This window comes from Vicugna pacos, chromosome 13 (assembly GCF_048564905.1).
Source record: "Vicugna pacos chromosome 13, VicPac4, whole genome shotgun sequence".
Taxonomy (NCBI): domain Eukaryota; kingdom Metazoa; phylum Chordata; class Mammalia; order Artiodactyla; family Camelidae; genus Vicugna; species Vicugna pacos.
In genome coordinates this window covers 11,270,168-11,289,870 of record NC_132999.1, presented here as the reverse complement: position 1 = coordinate 11,289,870, position 19,703 = coordinate 11,270,168, and the positions used below count along the sequence as shown (strand labels likewise).

The 19,703-nt window shown below is 45.2% G+C and overlaps 1 protein-coding gene across 1 annotated transcript in view; it reads left to right on the top strand.

The window, feature by feature from the left end:
- ST6GALNAC5 (ST6 N-acetylgalactosaminide alpha-2,6-sialyltransferase 5) overlaps window positions 1-19,398 on the top strand; it is a 143,870-nt gene extending 124,472 nt beyond the window's left edge. The window contains exons 3-5 of the mRNA XM_006205970.4: window positions 1,071-1,480; window positions 7,262-7,369; window positions 18,634-19,398. Of these exons, the coding sequence (XP_006206032.2) occupies window positions 1,071-1,480; window positions 7,262-7,369; window positions 18,634-18,865 (750 nt within the window). The 3' untranslated portion in view covers window positions 18,866-19,398. The remainder of the gene's footprint in view (window positions 1-1,070; window positions 1,481-7,261; window positions 7,370-18,633) is intronic.
- The last annotated feature ends 305 nt before the right edge of the window (window positions 19,399-19,703 follow it).

Below are 19,703 nucleotides of genomic sequence, written 5' to 3'. Positions count from 1 at the left end.
GACTGAATATATGCAGCACTAAATTGGATCTGACTTCCTGAGACCATGCAGGGAGCCAGTGTGTCCGGCTCAAAGTTATCATGGAAGAAAGGCTGAGGCTCAGGGGGAAATCTAACAGAGCAACTTTCCTTCAAAACATTCTTGACTGTCATTTTCTTGTGCACTTGCTGGCCTTGGCCTCAGGCCTTAATTACATTACCTTCAAGCAGCAACTAAGAGCTATTTCTCATTAAACATGAACAGGGAAATGTTTAATTCATAAGAAAGTATGTGTTCGGAGAGCACGTCGTTGGTTCAGGGTGTTGAAATGACCGTGGTCATTGGCGTTGTCCCTGGTGGCAACTTCATGGCCAGGACGCCCCCAGGGCACGTGTTCACCGATGGGCTTGAAGCTTTCTTTACATTTCTGAAGATGGGCCAACTTAATTCCTTGCAGTCTCCCCTTAAAATGGAAGAAACTAACCTAATTGTCATTTCAAAGTATGGCATCTGAGGGGGTCACAATTTGCTGTCTTTGCTCATGTGATTCTTAGACGACATCTATTTAGGATAAACACATTTGTACAGCATCCAAGAAGACCGATGCAGGCTTAACTCTCAATAAGGTGAGTTAAGAGCATCAAAACTAGTGTCGCAGCAAATTGCAGTACAGTCTTTTCTTCAACGTTGGTGTAACTGGATTCACAAAGACCTGGGTTTGAAACCACGACTTCCCTTACTTGCTAGTTACGCATCTTTGGGCAAATTTTTGAACATCTCTGAGCCTGCGTATCCTCAAAATGGCAGTGACAGCAATCTTGGTAGGTTGATGTGACGGTATGATCTTTTAATATCAGTAAAGCCCAGAGCCCCGTATTTGACAGGTCAATGCCAGCTTTCTTCCCTTCTTGTCCAATGCTTCCTGTCTCCAGTTCGGAAGAGGATGTCAGGGCACATGAGGTAATAGCATAAGGGACGTACTCTGGCATGGGAGGGAGGAGAGAGAGGAAGGGCAGCCCTCTGAGCCAGGAAGGGGCCTGCCGGGCCAAGCCAGTGTTGTGCTGATGGGCTCCTTCGGCTCCTCCTTCCAGCCACTGAAAATGCACTGCAGGGACTGCGCCCTGGTGACGAGCTCCGGGCACCTGCTGCGCAGCCGGCAAGGCCCCCAGATTGACCAGACCGAGTGCGTCATCCGCATGAATGACGCCCCGACGCGCGGCTACGGGCGCGACGTGGGCAACCGCACCAGCCTGAGGGTCATCGCGCATTCGAGCATCCAGAGGATCCTCCGCAACCGGCACGACCTGCTCAACGTCAGCCAGGGCACCGTGTTCATCTTCTGGGGCCCCAGCAGCTACATGCGGCGCGACGGCAAGGGCCAGGTGTACAACAACCTGCAGCTCCTGAGCCAGGTGCTGCCCCGGCTGAAGGCCTTCATGATCACGCGCCACAAGATGCTGCAGTTCGACGAGCTCTTCAAGCGCGAGACCGGCAAAGACAGGTACCCGGCGCGGGGCGGGGATGGGGCTGGGCTGGGCTGGGCTGGGCTGGGCTGGGGCCGGGCTGGGGCCGGGGTGAGGCGGGGCCCCGGCACAGAGGAGGGCGAGGAAATGTCCCTGCTGGCTTATTCACCACAAGCGAAGCTTTTGCCAAGGGCTTTTTGTTACGGCCCCACTGCTCGTGCCACTCATCGACTGAGTTCCTCGGGAGGGTCCTCCTGGAGACAGGGCTGCGCCAGCTGAATTTATAGGGCACAGTGAAAGGAAGCACTGAGACATTTATATGGGTAACTCGTGGCCAGATCCCTATTTTGGAGGAAGAGGCAACACAGCTGCTGGCTTCCTTCCACTGGTAGTAAGTGCAAAATAATAGATTTACTGCATTACATTTGCCTTGTGTGGACACTAACCAAAAAGAAATGTATAGGGTTATTTTTCTCTTTCAAAGGCAAATATTTATTCAGTCAACAGATACTTATTGAGTACCCACTACTTCCCTGCACTTGGCACTGGGGAGACAGTGAAAAATAAGGCACATCTAGACACTGCCCTCCCAGAATATCGTCTTACAGGGCAGGCCGACACGATCACCAAGTAGTGGCCAGTGTGCTAGGTCCTCCAAGAGGAAGAAAACAGTCCTCTGACTGGTGGGACAGGGAGGCCTGCTGTAGTTTACGGCAAGGTCTACCAAACTGTAGGTTACAACTCAGTAATGGGACATGAAATGAATGTAGTGAGTCACTGCAAGATTTTTTTTTAATGCAATGAAAAGAATAGAATAAAACGGACAATGTGAGCATTCATTCCTCATTGTAAGCAAGGCAAAGTATTATTTCCTGGAATAAAATTCATTTTGGTTTTATACATACCCAGGGGCTTCTTTTTAAGGTGATGAGATTGCCCTGGAATTAGATAGTGATGGTGATGGCCCAACCCTGTGGATATACTCAAAACCAATGAATTACACACTTAAAAAAATAAGATGAAATGAAAACTGTGCATAATACGTGCAATCATATATGCTCAATCTTGATGTAAAATGTATTTCTCACTCTAGGTCAAAATATTTTGAAAAACACTAGTCCAGGAGATGAGGGGGTGACAGAAAGACTTTCTCAAAAAGGTGTATTTAAGCTGAGACCTAGGCCTATAAGTATTTATCCGAGTAAAGAAGAACCTGAGAAGGGGAGAGAGAAGGGTCCTTATGGGTACTAGGGCTCAGAGGTGAGAGAATGAGCAGGCGGTTGGAGAGAAGTCCCTCTGGCTGCTGTCAGGAGGGCTGGTGGGGAGTGTTTGGAGGTGAGGCAGAGATAAAGGGTCAGGAGCTGGCCAAATCTAGGTGAAGAGAAGGACAGCCAGGTATTGAAAGGAGCAGCACAGAGTATTCCAAGTGCACAGCTCTGGGTTGGAATTCTGATTCCATCCCTCATTAGTTGTATGGCCCTGGACAACATAGCTAACCTGTCTGTGACCTCACATGTGAAAAGGGCAGTGACTGCCTGTTAAAAAGGGCCTCGTAGGACTGATTTAATAATTCATCTTCCTCATTTTCTTAATTCAAAAACGTATACTTTTAGGGAGGAAGGTATAGCTCAGTTGTAGAGCATGTCCTTAGCACGCACACGTCCTGGGTTCAATCCCCAGTTCCTCCGTTAAGAAATAAACAAATAAATAAACCTAATTACCTACCCACACCTCCCAAAATTAATATATATATATATATACTTTAATAATTAATACACTTATTGTTTAAATGAATACATTTAATCATGTAATTTGCCCCCTTCTCTTACAAAAACTGTTACTGAGTCAATTTCTTATCTTTAAACTAAAGAGATATAACACACAAAATAAAGAATATGAAGTACTAAGTCCTTTTGGCTACTTTAGGCAGCTCATTATAGAGAAGAGTCTTAAGAAAGACCAAAGCCCATAGTCCCCAAATTCTTTGCAGGAAAGAGCTTTCTTTTTAAACCCTGGAAACCTTGTAGCCATTTGAGAGCTGATCCAGGCAAGCAGGGGGCCTGGCATCTACCGGATCGAGGAGAGGGGGCCGTGGCTGCGGGTGCCATGGTCTCCTTCCCTGGAGGCCCAGGTGACTCCATGGTTAGCCCAGCCAGTAGATCCCATGAGGGATCCTGGTCGTCATTACAAGCTGTCACGAAATCCAATCACTTATTGTCCTTTAAAAACCACAAATAAGAGAGACTGGTGCTCATTTGAATGAGTTATTTAACTAAGAGAGCATTTTTATAAGGGAAGAAGAATGAGAAACATTATTTATAGTTTCCTTTTTGTCTGGTTGGAAAATTCAAAATAAGTAGAAGCATTCTCTTCAGTAGAAAACACTTCTCTCTTTTTAGTTTGATGATTGTTTGCTGAATTTAAGTATTCCTGAAACTCTGATGCAGTGTTAGCTATTTAGGATAATTGCATGTTTCTCTGGATCTTAAGGGGTTGAGTTGATAACTTGGAGACTAGCCATTCCACCCTTAGATCTTTAGAAAACAACCTCACATCAAGACATAACCCACTCACTAAATTCATTAAATTCTGATCAGTGAAAACCTTTTGCTCAATAGTCTGTGTCCTTCCTTAGTGAGCCCAGATGGGAAGGGGAGAGACAACATTTTGTGGATTGGCTACCAAGCCTCTCATCCATCTGCTAGGATCCACACAGTCCCTACTCAGGGGATCACACTGATGGATTTGTAGGGAACCAGAGCACATTGTCACTGAGCACTTGTGACTGTTACCTTTAGGGAACAGTCTTAGAGAAGCAAATATTGTACTTCTCAATAGTCTCATGTGTCCATGTCCTTAATCTACAGGCTACTCTGAGCTAAAAGAGCAAGGTCAGAAACAGCCCTTCAGTACAGAGCTACTTCTGTAGACTAAAACACAAAAACTTTTAGGGTCTGACAGTATTTCTTCTGTATTTTTCTTGAAACCTAACAAAACAGGAGCATGTATTAAAGACACACAAAGTGTAGAATATCCAATTTTGTACAGCTCATGATCAGGACATTCATTGCAGGCTAAATTCAATAGATTTTTGATTTATGGGAGTTTCGCCCTCCTTAAAAGTGGAGGGAGAAAAAGTGGCTTAGGAACAGTCTGCAGTTGAGAAGCATGACAAATGACACAGATGGCCAAGTGGTACTCTTTGATATTAGAAAGTAACTGTACTTGAAAATAACTTTATAATTGAATAAGGAGACATTAGGAAAATATGATTCAGAACCAATATTATTGTAATTAGATAAAGGAAGCATAAATGAAATAAGTGTAGGAAGAATATTTCCATAGAGATTATAAATGAGATTCTGGTGGAGCAGAAAGGCCTTTAATTGTAATTTAGTGTGCACTATAGAATTATCAGCTCAGTGTGTTACTTCATCATATAAAAGAATATCTGATAATTTTCCCTAATAAGCACATGACAGCTCTTCATATTCCTTCATTACAGCTGATTAAGTGTAAAAACAGTAGATATTCCTTTGTTGGAAAAGGAGTTCAAATCATTTTAGAAAGACAGCACAAAGCAGTTGTATTTCTATAGCATGTGATCCCCAGAGGCTATTATTTTGTAAGACTGGGGGATTTTAAGGGGCAAAGAACACTCACCTGAGTTTCTTTAGTTCTCCACTTTTTATTCTCCCCATTTTTACATATGAAAGCTTTTTCTGTAGAGTCCCATCCTCCTGTATTTTTGTGGTTTCTACTACATCACACAAAAGAGAGCCAAAATTACAGGGGTGTTTCGGCCACTGGGAAAAGCCCTCTTGTTTCCCACATCTCGAAGGCATAGTGACATGGGTGTGATTCCTGGATCAAGAATCTGAGGATGTCAATGAGCTATCATTCTCCTCCTGGACTCCACATCCTCCCACATAGTCACTCATGCAGTTTAAGTCTAGAACAACTGGCCGTCGCCAGGTCACAGTCACGTGGGTGAAGACAAGCTCTAACTTGAGGCCAGGCACCTCCTCCCCTTCCTGTCCCCATACTCAGCTCTGCTCCGTTCCTCTCCTTCAGTCCCAAAGGTCTTATGATTATATTGCCGTGGTGAGAAAGAAGGGGGCTTATTAAGACCTATGTAGGCTGGAGGCTCCAGAATTTTCTGATTACTGCCCTGACTACTGATGGTGGCTCCCACACAGGAGCCAGTAGCAGACGTTGGAAGAAGATCTGTCTCTTTGTGTGTTAAAAGGCACTGAGAGGAATGGTGGAATTATTCACAGCAGGTGCTCCAACCTAGCAATCAAGAGAGAAGGAAGGGATCCCGATGCATCAACACAGCAGGCTAGATACTTTTTATGATGTTCTCTCTTTTTGGACTCAGAAAAGCCCAGGAAGATGGAATGTACCATGCCTGCTTTCTAGATAAGATTTCTTTCTAGGTAAAAAAAATCAAGGTTCAAAGAACAGCAGTAACCTGCCTCAGGTCATTCAGCTGGTGAATGATAGAGACGAGTAAGACACAAATCCATGTTACTTCCATCTTTAGAAGCTGGGGTGTTACTGGATCAGGATACAATGGAATGGAAAATACAAATAAGTGAAAGGATTAAGAACTAGAAAGTGGAAGCCATGAGTTCAGAAATGAGTAAATTACCCATTCCTGTCAGGTATGTGACAAAGCAAAAGACTTCTTAAAATGCCCTTTGTGGGGTGTTATTCCTTAAGTGAAATGGAAATGATGCAAACGGTTTAACAAAAGCTCTTTCTTCTCAAAGAGGGGTGCTACACAGTGCAAGTAGGAAAGCTTTTCTGAAACTCTGTTATTCACATCACACGTGGTGCTATGGCCGCGCAAAGGCAGACAGTCTGACCTTGGGGATAAGGTGTTTGAAACTGGCTAATGAGGCATGCCATAAGCACTGGGAAAAAAAGAAGGTGAATGCAGCAACCCCCAAAGAATTGAAATTAATATCCGCAGCAGCACAGCGTAGGAGACCAAGTCATCCCCACAGGGTCAAAGTAGACCTGGACGTTTGCCTCACAATTACGCTTAGACTTGGCGTATGTTTAGAGCTCCGTACAGATGTTTGAATGGGCAAATGAATGGATGTTAGAATTCACAGGCTCATTCCTTAAATTTTGTCAGTTTTTGGTGTTCTAATGAACATTTTCAGAGGGCTCTGGGTCTTCTGAGGTCAAATAAAGGGAATGCTCTAGTAAACACAAACACTCCTGTGGCCCTTTTCCTCTGGTCATTAGCCCCATCCTCTTCCTTTCTAAGGAAAGGTTCCATCAAGATGGTGTGAGTCTAGTTGAAGGCTAGCTTCTACCCTAAGATCATTTGATTGATCAATTGATCAGTTGACCAATAGACACAACTTTGTTTATTCATATTTAATAAGCTCTTCATTATCCACTCTGCTTGGGGGAAGGGGATATTTATAGCTAGTCAAGTATTCTAGTTAATAAGGAGTTGACGCAGGAGGATTCTCACCTTACATTGTGGTGATACGCACTTGAACATGGAGACGAGGATGATCATCACTGATTATGCAGAAGTCTCTGGAGTCTCCACGGTGGTGGGGCAGCAGCCTCGTTTATCATGGCACTGTGGAATCCGGCCGTGCTGGTAACGCGTTTCTCCCTGCTATTTCCAAATTTCCAGCTATTTACCAAATGGAGAGAGAGAGAGAGAGAGAGAGTGTGTGTGTGTGTGTGTTTATAGTCAGCCTTTCAGCCTTGTTCTAGAAAAGATTTAAGATGGAGGGGGTATAATGATTGTTTGACCAGCCTGCAGACTTAATTGTTGTTCCTTTCAGAAAGATCTCCAACACTTGGCTCAGCACCGGCTGGTTCACAATGACGATTGCCCTGGAGCTCTGTGACAGGATCAATGTTTACGGCATGGTGCCCCCAGACTTCTGCAGGTAGGATGTACTCTGCGAGTGTAATTCATCAGCAGTGTTGCACAGTGTTTATAAATATCCGATTCCAGACATGAACCATGAAACATGTCTTACTGTCTTCTCGAAGCAATTAATTAACATGTCCCACGTCCTGTCACATACCAACAAACAGCACTTAATTATGTGGCATAAAATATTGAAAGTTTTTGTTTGTACTGCTGGATAATTAATCCATCTTACGGGCTTCATTTATCCTCTGAATATTTATCAACCAAAAGTAATGCAATAATTGGCATCATATTAATGATGAACAAGCATTAAGAAATATTAGTTTTATTCTCATTTCAAAGGAATGTGGTAATTTTTAATGAATTAAAGAGGGAAATTTCTTTGACGGGAAGGCCTGTTTTCTAAAATTAAAATATTCCTCTGAGTCTCTTTCCCTTTCCACATCAGTAGCCTCGGTTTGTGCTTCTAAGACCAAAAGCACAGGCGTAATTGTTTTGATGTATCGCTTTAAAGGGAACGTACATACATCTCTGTTGCTGTCTTAGGCTACCTGGCACGTGCCCCGGCAGAGTCTGATGTGCACTAACAGATGCACCGAGAAACGTTCAGGGCCCGATTTGCGGAAGCCCAGTTGAAAATTCATCTTTCATTTAAAGTAGAGATGCCGATAAGTTCAGAAAATTTCCTAGTTTTCAGGAACGCCTGCTGACCTGTACATGGCCTCGGTCCTGATCTTCACATGGCGAACCTGGGGTGGTTTTAAGCTTGCTTATGCCTTCACGTGTTTTAAACCTAGCAACTTCTCAAAGGCCATGGGCCTTGAGGCAAAACCTGAAATGTGGAGATTTGGTGCAAGGATGGTGAAGAGGACATAACCGTGCCATTACCACTTCGCCCCCTTTCTCCCACCCTCCTTAAAACAGAGACAGCGCAGCAGCCGCAGTGCTAGTTTACAGGTAAGAGTCAGGTTACAGGCGGGCGGGGACGTTGTGAACTGCCTGGCCTCACGCATCCTCAGGGAAGACACAATGTAGTGAGGAAGGCTGGAGAGTCTGGAGCAAACCACACAGGTGCCAAGAAGTATGAGCCTTGAGCACGTTGCTCAGTCTCTCTGTGTCTCAGCTTCTTCGCCATTAGAAGTGGCTGTGATGATAATAATAGACTTTCTGCCTCAGAGAGTTGTAGGTGGATTAAATAAGCGAATACATGTAAAGTGCCTGGAACAGCGCCTGGTACGTGGCAAGAGCGAGTTTGGATCCTCACTCGGTTCGTCATCACTTAAGGCACTGGCTTGTCTCCCCATTTAACAGCCTACGTGCAGAAAGTCGGTAGGATGGTGTGAAAAAGCAAACTGTCTCCTCAAATCAACTGGCTAACAAAGGCGGCGGCAGCAGCACCTACGGGCCGCAAAGAGCCATCAAAGCTGCTGGTTAGCCGGCAGGTATAATTATGTAACGTTGCCATTAGGACGCCAGGAGGAAGGAGCATCAACAAATTGAAATGTTAATGATTTAAAGTGTTCAAGGAAATATTCCATTTATTATGGAAAACAAATGAAAGGCACGTTAACCTGTCATTTCTTTTACTCAGAGTTAGTTCAGCACAACTTCCCACACGTGGGATGGGAACAATTTATGAACTGACAGTAGCAAGTCAGGATACCACTGTCCTTGCAACATGTATTGCCCCCTACTCTGAATTTCTGTTCCTCGGACATCATGCCGCATGTTTGCTAGTTGTTCTCACAAGGTGCTTTCAGCAAGAACTCTTCAGAAGGATCTTTCCATCCGGCATCCTGTCAGAGAAAAGAAGTGTGCTGCGTGCTGTCGGGTGCGGAGGGTTAGGCTGAACACAGCATCCTGTACGGTTGTGACGCCTGTTTAGGGAGGATAAGAAGGGAGCAGCCGGGAGCAGCACAGACTGATTCCCAAGTTCCTTTCATCTTTATGTCCAGGACACATGGGCTGAACCACCAGGCGCTCAGTTCCCAACTGGTGACCTTGAGCCTTGCTGTCCTCATCTACAAAATGGGCACAAGAAAAGGATGATAAAAGCAAACATGTGATGGTGAGGGTTATATGAGATCATGGATGTAGAGTGTGTGACACCATGCCCAGCACATAGTTAGTGCTCAGGAAAGATTATTAATAGCATTAGTATTACTAATACATTAATATTATACTGTAAGATCTATAAAATAATTATTAATATTATCCTAAGGACGTGAGAGTTGCACTGAGAGGTACCAAGAATTTGGGAGGGGAAAGCGGTTCAAAGACTAGGACACAGCTCTTGCCTCCTTGAGGCTTATGCTACATCGGTATACCCAGATGGAAATATAATAAACACAGCAAAGCCACTTGGAGTCAAATGACTCTTGCAAACAGTGTCTGCCACCAGAGGATGAAAAAGCAACTCGTCAATTAGCCCTGCTGCTGGTCTGAACATTTCCCCTTTTACCTTAATTTTGAAAGAAGCTAAGAACGTAGTGGACCAGCTGGTATGTGTGTCATGAGCTCTAGGACTTACAGAGGTAAGACATCACCAGGGCCAAAAGTGGTAGGGAAGTTTTCCTGAGATGACTGACCTCAAGCTGGCTGAGTGCACCTGAATATAAACTCCTCGAGGGCAGAGATTCGTGTCCGTGGGTTGCTGTTGGGAGCCGTGGTGCGCAGGACATAGGTATTTATTGTCCTGGCTTATAGTGGATGCGCCATACGTATCGAGTGAACAAATGGCCCTGTCCTTGATAATTCCACGAGATAATAGATGAGGAATTCTTGGCACAGCTCTGGTGTGTGTTAAGCACGCGTGAATTTACCAGGTGAAGGGACTCACCGATCCACACGCGTAGATACCCATTAGGGCTTTTTAAGGAGACGCTCGGCGAGCACTGATGAATGGTCTCCTCTGTGAATCCGGTCCCACTTTTCTTCACCATTGAGAATTGGCTTCCCGTGGCCTCCAGCTCCTTGCAGGACATCACATGGGGCCAGATTTCAGCAAACAAAAGGAGAGCCAGCTGTTCATTTGGGATAAATTAACCCTTTCAGGCTCTGAGATACAGCTAGTACTCTCCAAAGAATTCATTTACTAAGTAAATCAGAGACTTCGATTCATTCAGCTAACCTGTGTTGTTTGGCACTTGGGGACATAATCAACAATGAATGAGATGGGGTTTCTGCCTTCAGTCTCCTGAGTGTCACTTGGACAGGATTCAGTCACAGGGGACAGAAGGTTCACAAGGTGCCTGCGGGAGAAAACATTCACTCTCTGCCTGGCAGTGTCTGACGCTCAGGGCGTTACTGAAACACCCGGCTTCGGCTTTCTACTGACCCTCTCCGGTGGGACAAGGGCAAGGAGCCGAGAGAAGAAAACACTGGTCCCTCCGGCCCCACTTCGTCAAGAGCAGATCAACCTCTCTGTGTTACATACGGGCTGTCATACAACAAAGGGTCCCATGGCACATAAGAACCTTGACAGCCCTGATGACCTCTGGTCTAAGACACAGTCACACTGCTTTCCAATCTAATCAAACTCACACACTTTTAAGAAGAATCTGATTGCCAGGGAAACCAAGGCACAGAAAGATCAAACCCTGGACCACTTCTGCAGTCATGTCCATTGGCTTAGTGTGGCTGTGACCAAAGGGAATGTCGGCTGCTGTGTGCATGAGCTGAGGGAGGGGACAGAATAGGACAGGGACAGCTGAGCAATCCATGAGTGCCTGATTTCCAAGAAGTGTGGGTAGGTTCACCCCCACCAGCCCGGAGCTGTCATTTCCCATCCAGCTCTCCTAGAGACCTGGCCTTCTCGTCCCTCCCACCCAAAGGTGGGACTTACTTCCGGGAGTCATTCATTGGCAAGAAAACTTCCAGTAGCCCCTAAACTATTAAGCACATGGACTCGTTAGGAAGAATGATAGCCCCACCTTTGTACGTAAAACCACAGATGGAAGCAGCGGCTGTCTGAAGGGCCACGACAGCAGATGAGGGACACATTGTTCAAAACCCTGCGGACTCAGACACTGATTAAAAGTCCTGTGCCTGGTGGGCAACCTTTTCCTCTTCCGTTTGGTACTGAAGCAAGACTACTGACCACTCTCTCCAACTCTGGTCTTTCTCTTTCCTCTCCAAACACCACTGTGCTGCTGGGGAAACCACACATCTCCCTCTGTCACCTAAACCCCTCAGCAGGTCCCCAAAGCTTTTAGAACAGAGTTCACAGTCCCCAGTTCAGCACACAAACCCCCAGGACCTGGCACCCACAGCCACTTTTGCCTCATCTCTTCCACTCCCACTGAGGAACTTATAAAGGAAGTCACCCCGCAGATCCCTGTCCCTTTGCCCTCATCTCGGGATGTCCGTGCTCTCCTTCTTAATTTGGTTGATGACTGCTGGTTCTTCACCATAACGTGAAAGGCTGTTATGTTTCCTGCACGTACCGCCTGCTGGTCCTGTGCTTGGTAGGAGTCCATGTGCCATTTCACTGGACCTTTATGATGACCCCAGGAAGGAAACATTATTATCATCATTCTACATACGAAGCTTGAAGACAGGAAACTGCTGGCCAAAGTCGTACAGCAAGCAAGTGATGGAGCTGGGATTTGAATCCAGGTCTCCAGGGCTCAAGAGCCAAAACTCTTAACCCCTCACTCCACTGCTTCAGATGCAGCAGGTCCTAGTCCTACAAGCGTTCCCTGACCCCCTGTCTGAGTCAGACCCCACCAGGGCCCCTACTGGGCTCTCTTGCACCTCCCCCTCCACCTCACCTCGCTGAGTAACGTGTAACCTCCTTACGAGAGGGGGTCCGGTCTCCAGCCACATTTGGATCTCTGGCACTTGCCATTGTGTCTGGCACATAGTGTGTATTCAGTATTGATTTAACTCAATAAATAAAAACCTTCCTTTCCTTGGAGAGACTGATTCAATATTTGCTGCAAGACCAGAAGTGCCAGGTGAGTGAAGGGTGTAATTTGCAAATGGCAAACTCAGATTCCAAGCGTCATGGTGGCCACCTGGTTCATTCTCAGCCAAGGCCAGCGTTGGGTCCTCAGAGGGGCTCAGGCATGAAGCATCAGTCTGCATCCTGCCTGTGTCCCTGGACTCCAGGCTCATCAGTGTGCAGAAAGCTGGAGAAAATTAATGTCATGTCGCACTGGAGACAACCTTAAAATATATTATTATGTGGACGTAGACCCTTAAATCATGCCATATCCGTATAGAAACCAAATCCATTCTCCCTAGGTGGACTATAAATTGTCATGAAAAAGCTCTGTTATCATTGCTTTCCAAACTAAGTTATGGTGAGTATTTTTAATCTCATTTTCCACTGTAAATTATTTGTGATAATAATGGACCAAGCATTTCAATTCTACCTAATAATCTCATTTCTGGTCGTACTTAACACATTAGCAAGTTTACAACTCTCTGTTCCCCATCATTTCTTGAGTATTAATTAGCAGAGTAATGACTCAGAGTGATCACTGTCACGGAACTAGATTAATACCTCATCCATAATGTGAAGGACATCTCAAAGGTATCGTGAATTCCAGAGAGTTGATTCTGCTAGAGTTATTATCTAGTGAACGTTCATCAAGCTGCCAGCGCAACAGGGGAAGTTCCGACTTGGCGGCAGTCCACCGTGTAGAATCAGATACTTGCAGAGGACAGGCATGGAATGGAATGCAGCCACGTGGTTCGCATTTTATGAAGTGAACCTAAAATATATTGCTGTTGTTGTTGTTTTCATAGATGCTAACTTTGCCGTGATTTCTTCTTCTAGCTTGACTATAAACTGGCCAGTCACTGGGTGTTTTCGTCACCTTCCTCTCTCCCGTGGGTACGCCTGATCTGTTACGGGATGTGATGGCACCCCCTGAGGTGCCTGAGTGGCCGGGGGTGGCTGTGGGTTCACGTGGCCCCCCCGGGCTCTCTGCCCCGGGGACGGTGTGGACGGGACGGCTGCCGGCTCTTGGTGTTCCTTGTGCCCAGAAACACAAGTATTATTCCACTGGCTTCCAAGGTGGGCCGCGGTTCTCCATCTATAAGAGGCTGAAAAGACAAGAAATGCAAGCAGCAGAATAAAGGTGCCTCAGCCGGCCCCACGGGCTGCAGCAGAGGTGTACGAAGGCCTGTTGGGGGAATATCTTTTTCTGCCTGCTCCGCGGTGTCCTCTAAGCCCCCATGCAAGTTGATTTCCGCCACCTAGAGACATGACAGCTATCGACTCAACTCTTTTCCTCAAACATTTCCCGACTCCCTGCTGCACGGTACTGTATCCAGTGCCAAGGAGACATGTGTCTTTGCAGAGGGTATCTGAGAGCTCTGAAGAGAGGCAGAAGCATCATTCTTTCCTCGGGACCTTCGTAGCCTCATATTCAGTCCAGCCCAAACCCAGCCTAGATGGTACCCAGAAATGGAAGAATCTGCCCTTGCTTGTTGATGTATGAGATTTCTTTCCAGTTGCACAGCTTAGCTGTAGAAGATTTAAAAATGGCACGTCACAAACTCCTGCTGCCATTAGTAACAGCGGGTAAAACTGCCAGTGAGCAAGAGGCCCCAGCCTCACGCTCCGACCTGCGGCACGGTGCCCACCACGCGACAGGCACCTGGGTAGGTGGTGCTGGGGAGACTGGGCAAGGACAACGTTGCTCCCAACTGTGTGCTGACACCCCAGTGGGAACCTGGGGCACCATGAGTGCAGACACCCACCCGGTGGGACAGCAGTTTTTCCAAAACACAGAGCCTCACTCTTAAGAATACAGCTGTGGTCCAAATCTGGGCCCTGAAACTTCTTCAGGTTCTTTGCGCATGAGTTTTCTCATTTGTAAAACAGGGGTAGTAGCAGTACCTCTCTCACTGGGGCAATGTGAGGCCTAAACAAGTCCGTCCATGTGGAGCGCCGAGCACTGTGTTTGGGGCTGAAAGGGGCAAGGCGAGCCGCTTGGACGGCCTACGAGGGAGGCCGTGTGCTTAAAGCCAGGCACTCGACTCTCTCCCGGGTGCCGGCTGCTCACCCGCCACAGAGCAGTGGTACTTACCTGAAACACCTGATGGAGAGTGAAGGCGATAATATAAGCCAAGTGCTGAGGTTAGCGGGTGCTTAGCTAAATCAGCCATCTCAAACCTGGCTGCATATTAGCATCGTCTAAGGAACTTTTTAACATTATTATATTTTTTAAAATTTTGTTTTGAAAAAGTTTAAAACAACAGAAAAAGTTGCAAAAGTAGCACAGAGAGTTCCTACACCCTTCACCCAGCTTCCCTTCATGTTAACGTTTTGCAGAATTAGGGTCCAGTTATCAAACTAAGAAATTAACACAGGTACAACACTCTTAACTAAACTGCAGAACTTATTCAGATTTCACCATTTTTCCTCCTGATGTTCTGTGTCTCCTCCAGGACCCAATCCCTTTCTCCTTGACTTGTCATGTTTCCTTACTCTCCTCCAGGCTGTGACAGTTTCTGTCTTTCCTTATCTTTCGTGACTCTGACGCTTCTGAAGAATTCTGGTCATTACTGTAGGATGCCCATCACTCTGGATTTGTGTGATATGTTCTCATTATTAGATTGAGGTTATGCATTATACTGAGAAGGATACTACAGAAGCAGAGACATCTCCTGTCGAGAAGTACACGATGTCAGAATGTCTTATTACTGGCCGTGGTAACCTTGATCACTTGGTTAAGATGGTGTCTGCTGGACTGACTCATTGTAAAGGGTTGCTGTTTCTCTCTTTGTCATTAATAAATATCTGGGATTAATAACTTTATGCAAATAACCTATTTCTCCTTATCTCTTTCTCCGCTCGTATTCCATTCGTTGGTGTGTCTTTCCTGCCACAATTACTTCATTGTTCGAATGGTGATTTTCTCTTTCCCGATTTATTCATTGGAATTATTCTGTAAGGAAATGCTGTTTCTTCCCCCTTTTTATTTATTTACTCAGTAATTTACTGAAGACATCATGGGCTCGTGGATATTTATTTTATTTTATGGGCTTTTTAATCCAATACTGCCATTATTTCTTTTGATACTCAAACTTAAGGCACTTTTTAAAATACCTATGCCTGGGACCCTCTCCAAAACAATTAAACCAGACTCTGTGGAGGTGGAACACAGGCAGTGGTATTTCTTTGAAGCGCCTCCTGTGCACTAAATGTTAGTTCTTTCATTCTCCCCACCTGCTTTCTCTAGAAAGAAAAAAAAAAACCTTCTTCACACTGTTCTGCAGGGTTTGTTTCCACACTGGCCCCTGGAGAGCTGACGACAGGCTGCAACCGCTTGGGGAAGTGGCTCTATGATTACCATGCCCCCTGTCGCCCCCACACCTCACTCCCTGAGCGTCCCCTGGCCCAAAATAGCAGCTGGGGTGCCAGAATCCTCCCTTTCACAACAGTAGCCTCCTGGCGTGAAAATTCCGCTGACTTTTATTGTTGTTTTCATTTGGATCAGGTTAGGGGAGAAAAAGCCTTGGCAGCCTTTAGAAAGTCAGGCTTGAGAAAAGACCTAGGGAATTATCACCTTCAGCTTTCTGAAGGAAGGGCTTTCTGAACGGCTCCGAGGACGACAGCTGCCCGCAGTTGCTTCGGCTCTGCCTTCTTAAGTTCCACCAAGCGCTTTTCTGCCATTTGGGCAAAGTTTTAGAGTGTGGAAACAGCACCCACTGACTTGGACACCTTTGAAAACACAATAACCAACTCTGTAAATTTAATTATCCCTTTTGGAGATCAGTGTGGAGCCAGATATATTTTCCTTCAAGGAGATGGCCTTCCTGAATAAGGAAATTGATCCTGTAGCGTCCTTTAGCCGGTTTCCAGTTTCCCCCTATTCCTAGGTGCCAAATCAATCTCCTGATATTTTTAGAAACCTAATCGTTTCTTTAGTCAGATTGATGCCAACAATATGTCTAAATCTTGGATGAATCAGATTTAAAACCTGATCCATACTAGAATAAAAGCTTAACCCAAGTCTGCCATGGCAACATGAATTTAGTGTGGTCCCCCAGTGATGCCATATGAATCTGGGGAGATTTGTCTCATAAATTTCTGTTTCTTTTTGTTTATTATTATTTTCTTCATATTAGTCAGTTCCAACTTGAATTTCTCCTACCATACACATTCTGTACTGAAAACACCTTCTATTAAAATTTTAAGAGGACTCCAATTTCTAGGGTAGGTAAGGAAGTGAACTCTATAGCAACGCGATAGGACAGGGTCTGATGTTTCACTGTGGAACATTGAGATACTTCTGAGACAGGCATAACAGAGAGGCAAAGTATTCACTCAGCACAGCACCCAGCCCAGGACGAGGGATGTTTAAATGCTGCATGACAAAAATAAGTCTCTCTTCCCGGAAGAACTTTAACCCCAGAGGAGAGGAAGCTCGAAGGTTTATTGTTGTCAGAGCCACAAACTCGACACCCCTCTTGATAAAAGACTTCGATCCCTGACCCCAGTAAAGTTGCTACTCTGAAAGCCATCTGTGTATTGATCTCCTCTGAAGAAAACGAATAGGTATCCAGCAGGATGAGCCGCTCTGGGAAGCCAAGTTACCGTACTTGGAATAGAGCCCAAGTTCCAGAGGGGGACCCCAAGGCATCAGGCACCGGGAGGTGGCTTGCAGGAAGCTGGGACGCTTGGACCTTTTAAGAGAAGAGCTAAGAAGAGACCAACAAGAGCTTAGATTCTGCAACAAGGCCAGTTGGTGAGTGTAGTTCAAGAGAGGAAGGTTTACCTGCTGGGATGGCGTGACTACTCTTACTGTTTAGGCTTCAAGACAGAAGAGATGGGGTGGACTGGCCTAGAACGGAAACCGGTCTGAGACCAGGGCTCTTTGGGGGTTAGATATTTTAGTAACCCCACATCAGCACACCCACCTACCCCCACACGTTAATCGTGTTCACATTACCTTGAAGAAATGAGCCAGTGTTTCTCCTTGGAGGTGGAGACAGGGATATAAAGACAGAAAAATGTTGGGACTGTCAGACTACACAATAGAGACTGAAGATCTGAAATTTCTTGATATAGAGACTCTAGACTTGAGTACATCATCCATCTAAAGCAACAAGTGAGAGCGGTGGCACCCTGCCCACTGTCTTTCTCCCATGGAATCAAACTTGGATCAGCAACTTTCCACGCTTGGATGAGAAATTGTCCGCAGAGGCTGGCTGTTGAGCTGCTAACTCCATGTAAATATATTTATAAATTATATTTCTTTCAACAAACAAACATTCAAAAAATATTTATTGACCACCTGCTAGGAACAAGACAAAAAAGATCTGCTCTTTTGTAAGCAAAGAAGCAAGAACAGGAGTTTCAGAGAATGATCAATGCCATCAACAAAGTAAATTCAGAGATGGAGTGAAGGGGTAGGTGTCAGGTAAGGCCTCGGTGAGGAGGACACATTTGAGTTGAACCCCAGCAGCAGAAGTGAGCTGGAGGGAGAATGTCCAGTCCAGTGACCACCCTTAAGAGCAGAGGCCTCAGGGTCGGGACTAGCTTGGTGGTGTTGATCACCAGAGAGGCCAGTAAGGTGAGGGCAGAGGGAACAAATCTGGGTGGGTTAGAAGAAGCTCTGGAGGGGAGCCAGATCACAGAACACCCTGCCAGCCATGCTCTTAGTAGAAATGGAAGCCCCTGGGGGATTTGGGGGGATTTGGGGTGGGGAAGGAGAATGATTTGTTTTTGTTTCATAAATATCTTCCTAACTATTTGTGCTAAACAGACTGTAGGGGGCAAGAGTGGAAGTCAGAACTAGCGTTGGTCTTAGCACTGTGTAGTTTCTAAATCTCAAAAACCTGAATGTCCTACAGCATACTTTTTTTTTGCTCTTCATTTATGAAGTTTAACAAATCATGATAGTCAAATAGTAAGAGGGATTTTTAAATGTATATTTTAAATCCACTATTTCCTGAATTTTTTATTTGATCAGCATGTAAAAATCCTCTCCTCTCTTACATTCTATGTCTAAACTATTGCAGAATAACAGCTTGTTAAAATCCAGTGACTCTCAGATCACTTAGTCCCAGACCCTTATTTTTTTTAAATCTGATTGTTTAATAATGTTGGTCACTGAGTTTATTTCATGTCAGAACCTCTCCACTCACACATTGCCTAAACATCAGAAAAATCATTAGTTGAAATTCATTTAATTTGAAAATATGGTTTGTGTTTATCAGCTTGTTAAAGATAACATCTTACTGCAATCAGTCAAAGGAATTCTTTTTCTTTTTTTTTTTTTGGCTTTAATCAGTTATCTCATTTTCCTCCTACAGGGATCCCAGTCACCCTTCAGTTCCGTATCATTATTACGAGCCTTTTGGACCTGATGAATGTACAATGTACCTCTCCCATGAGCGAGGGCGGAAGGGCAGTCATCACCGATTTATCACAGAGAAACGAGTCTTTAAGAACTGGGCACGGACATTCAACATTCACTTCTTTCAACCAGACTGGAAACCAGAATCACTGGCTATAAATCATCCTGAGAATAAACCTGTATTCTGAGGAATGTGTGTGGCCAGACCACAATCCCAAGTACCCACTGTACTCAGACATCCGGCCACTGAACTTCCTGAACCAGACGCGAAAGAGGAACAGAAATGGTGGCAGGGACAGTGTCACTCCTCAGGAAGTACCATGTTCAGACGCCTGTGAGGTGTGACTGCAAATCAGTGCAGCTGGCTCGTGAGGGAAAATTCCAGAATCAGGACATCTCAAGGAGTGTTATCCCTTTCAAAGGGGGTTAGCTTAGGGGCTGAACACTCCTGTCAGTGATGCTGCCATGTCTAAAACACTTGGGATCTCTTTAAGTATTGCCTTCGGAACTGAAACGTGCAACTCAGCAGTATTAGTTGCATTCCTTTATAGAAATGCCACGTCAAAAGGCATTTTTCTATCACGTTGTATCCTAATCCAAACTATAACCTTCATCATCTGTCGGACTCTGTATGTGTGATTTGTAAAACGCAGCCTGGAAGTATGGACGTGATGTCTAAAGAGTGCATCTTCCCTGACTTTCGTAAAGCAAATGCCCAATATTTATTTATCGAGAGTTTTTTAGTGTGCTCTAGGCCAGTATTTTTATAGATTATCACTGTGTGGTAATTTATCCTTCCTAACTCTTTAATCCAGAATGATGGTTGGCAAAGGCCTGGGACTGGTAGATGAGTTGCCGCATTCATGGTGCTCATTGTTGGCATGCAATGGTATTTGACTTGGAAATGTTGCATTGCATTCTTTGAACCCTCAGGCTTCAAGAACAGCTATGCCATTTTCCAACGTGCAGAAATGCTCCAAATGACAAAACTGAAAACCAAAAAATGTGTCACTTGAACAAAAAAAA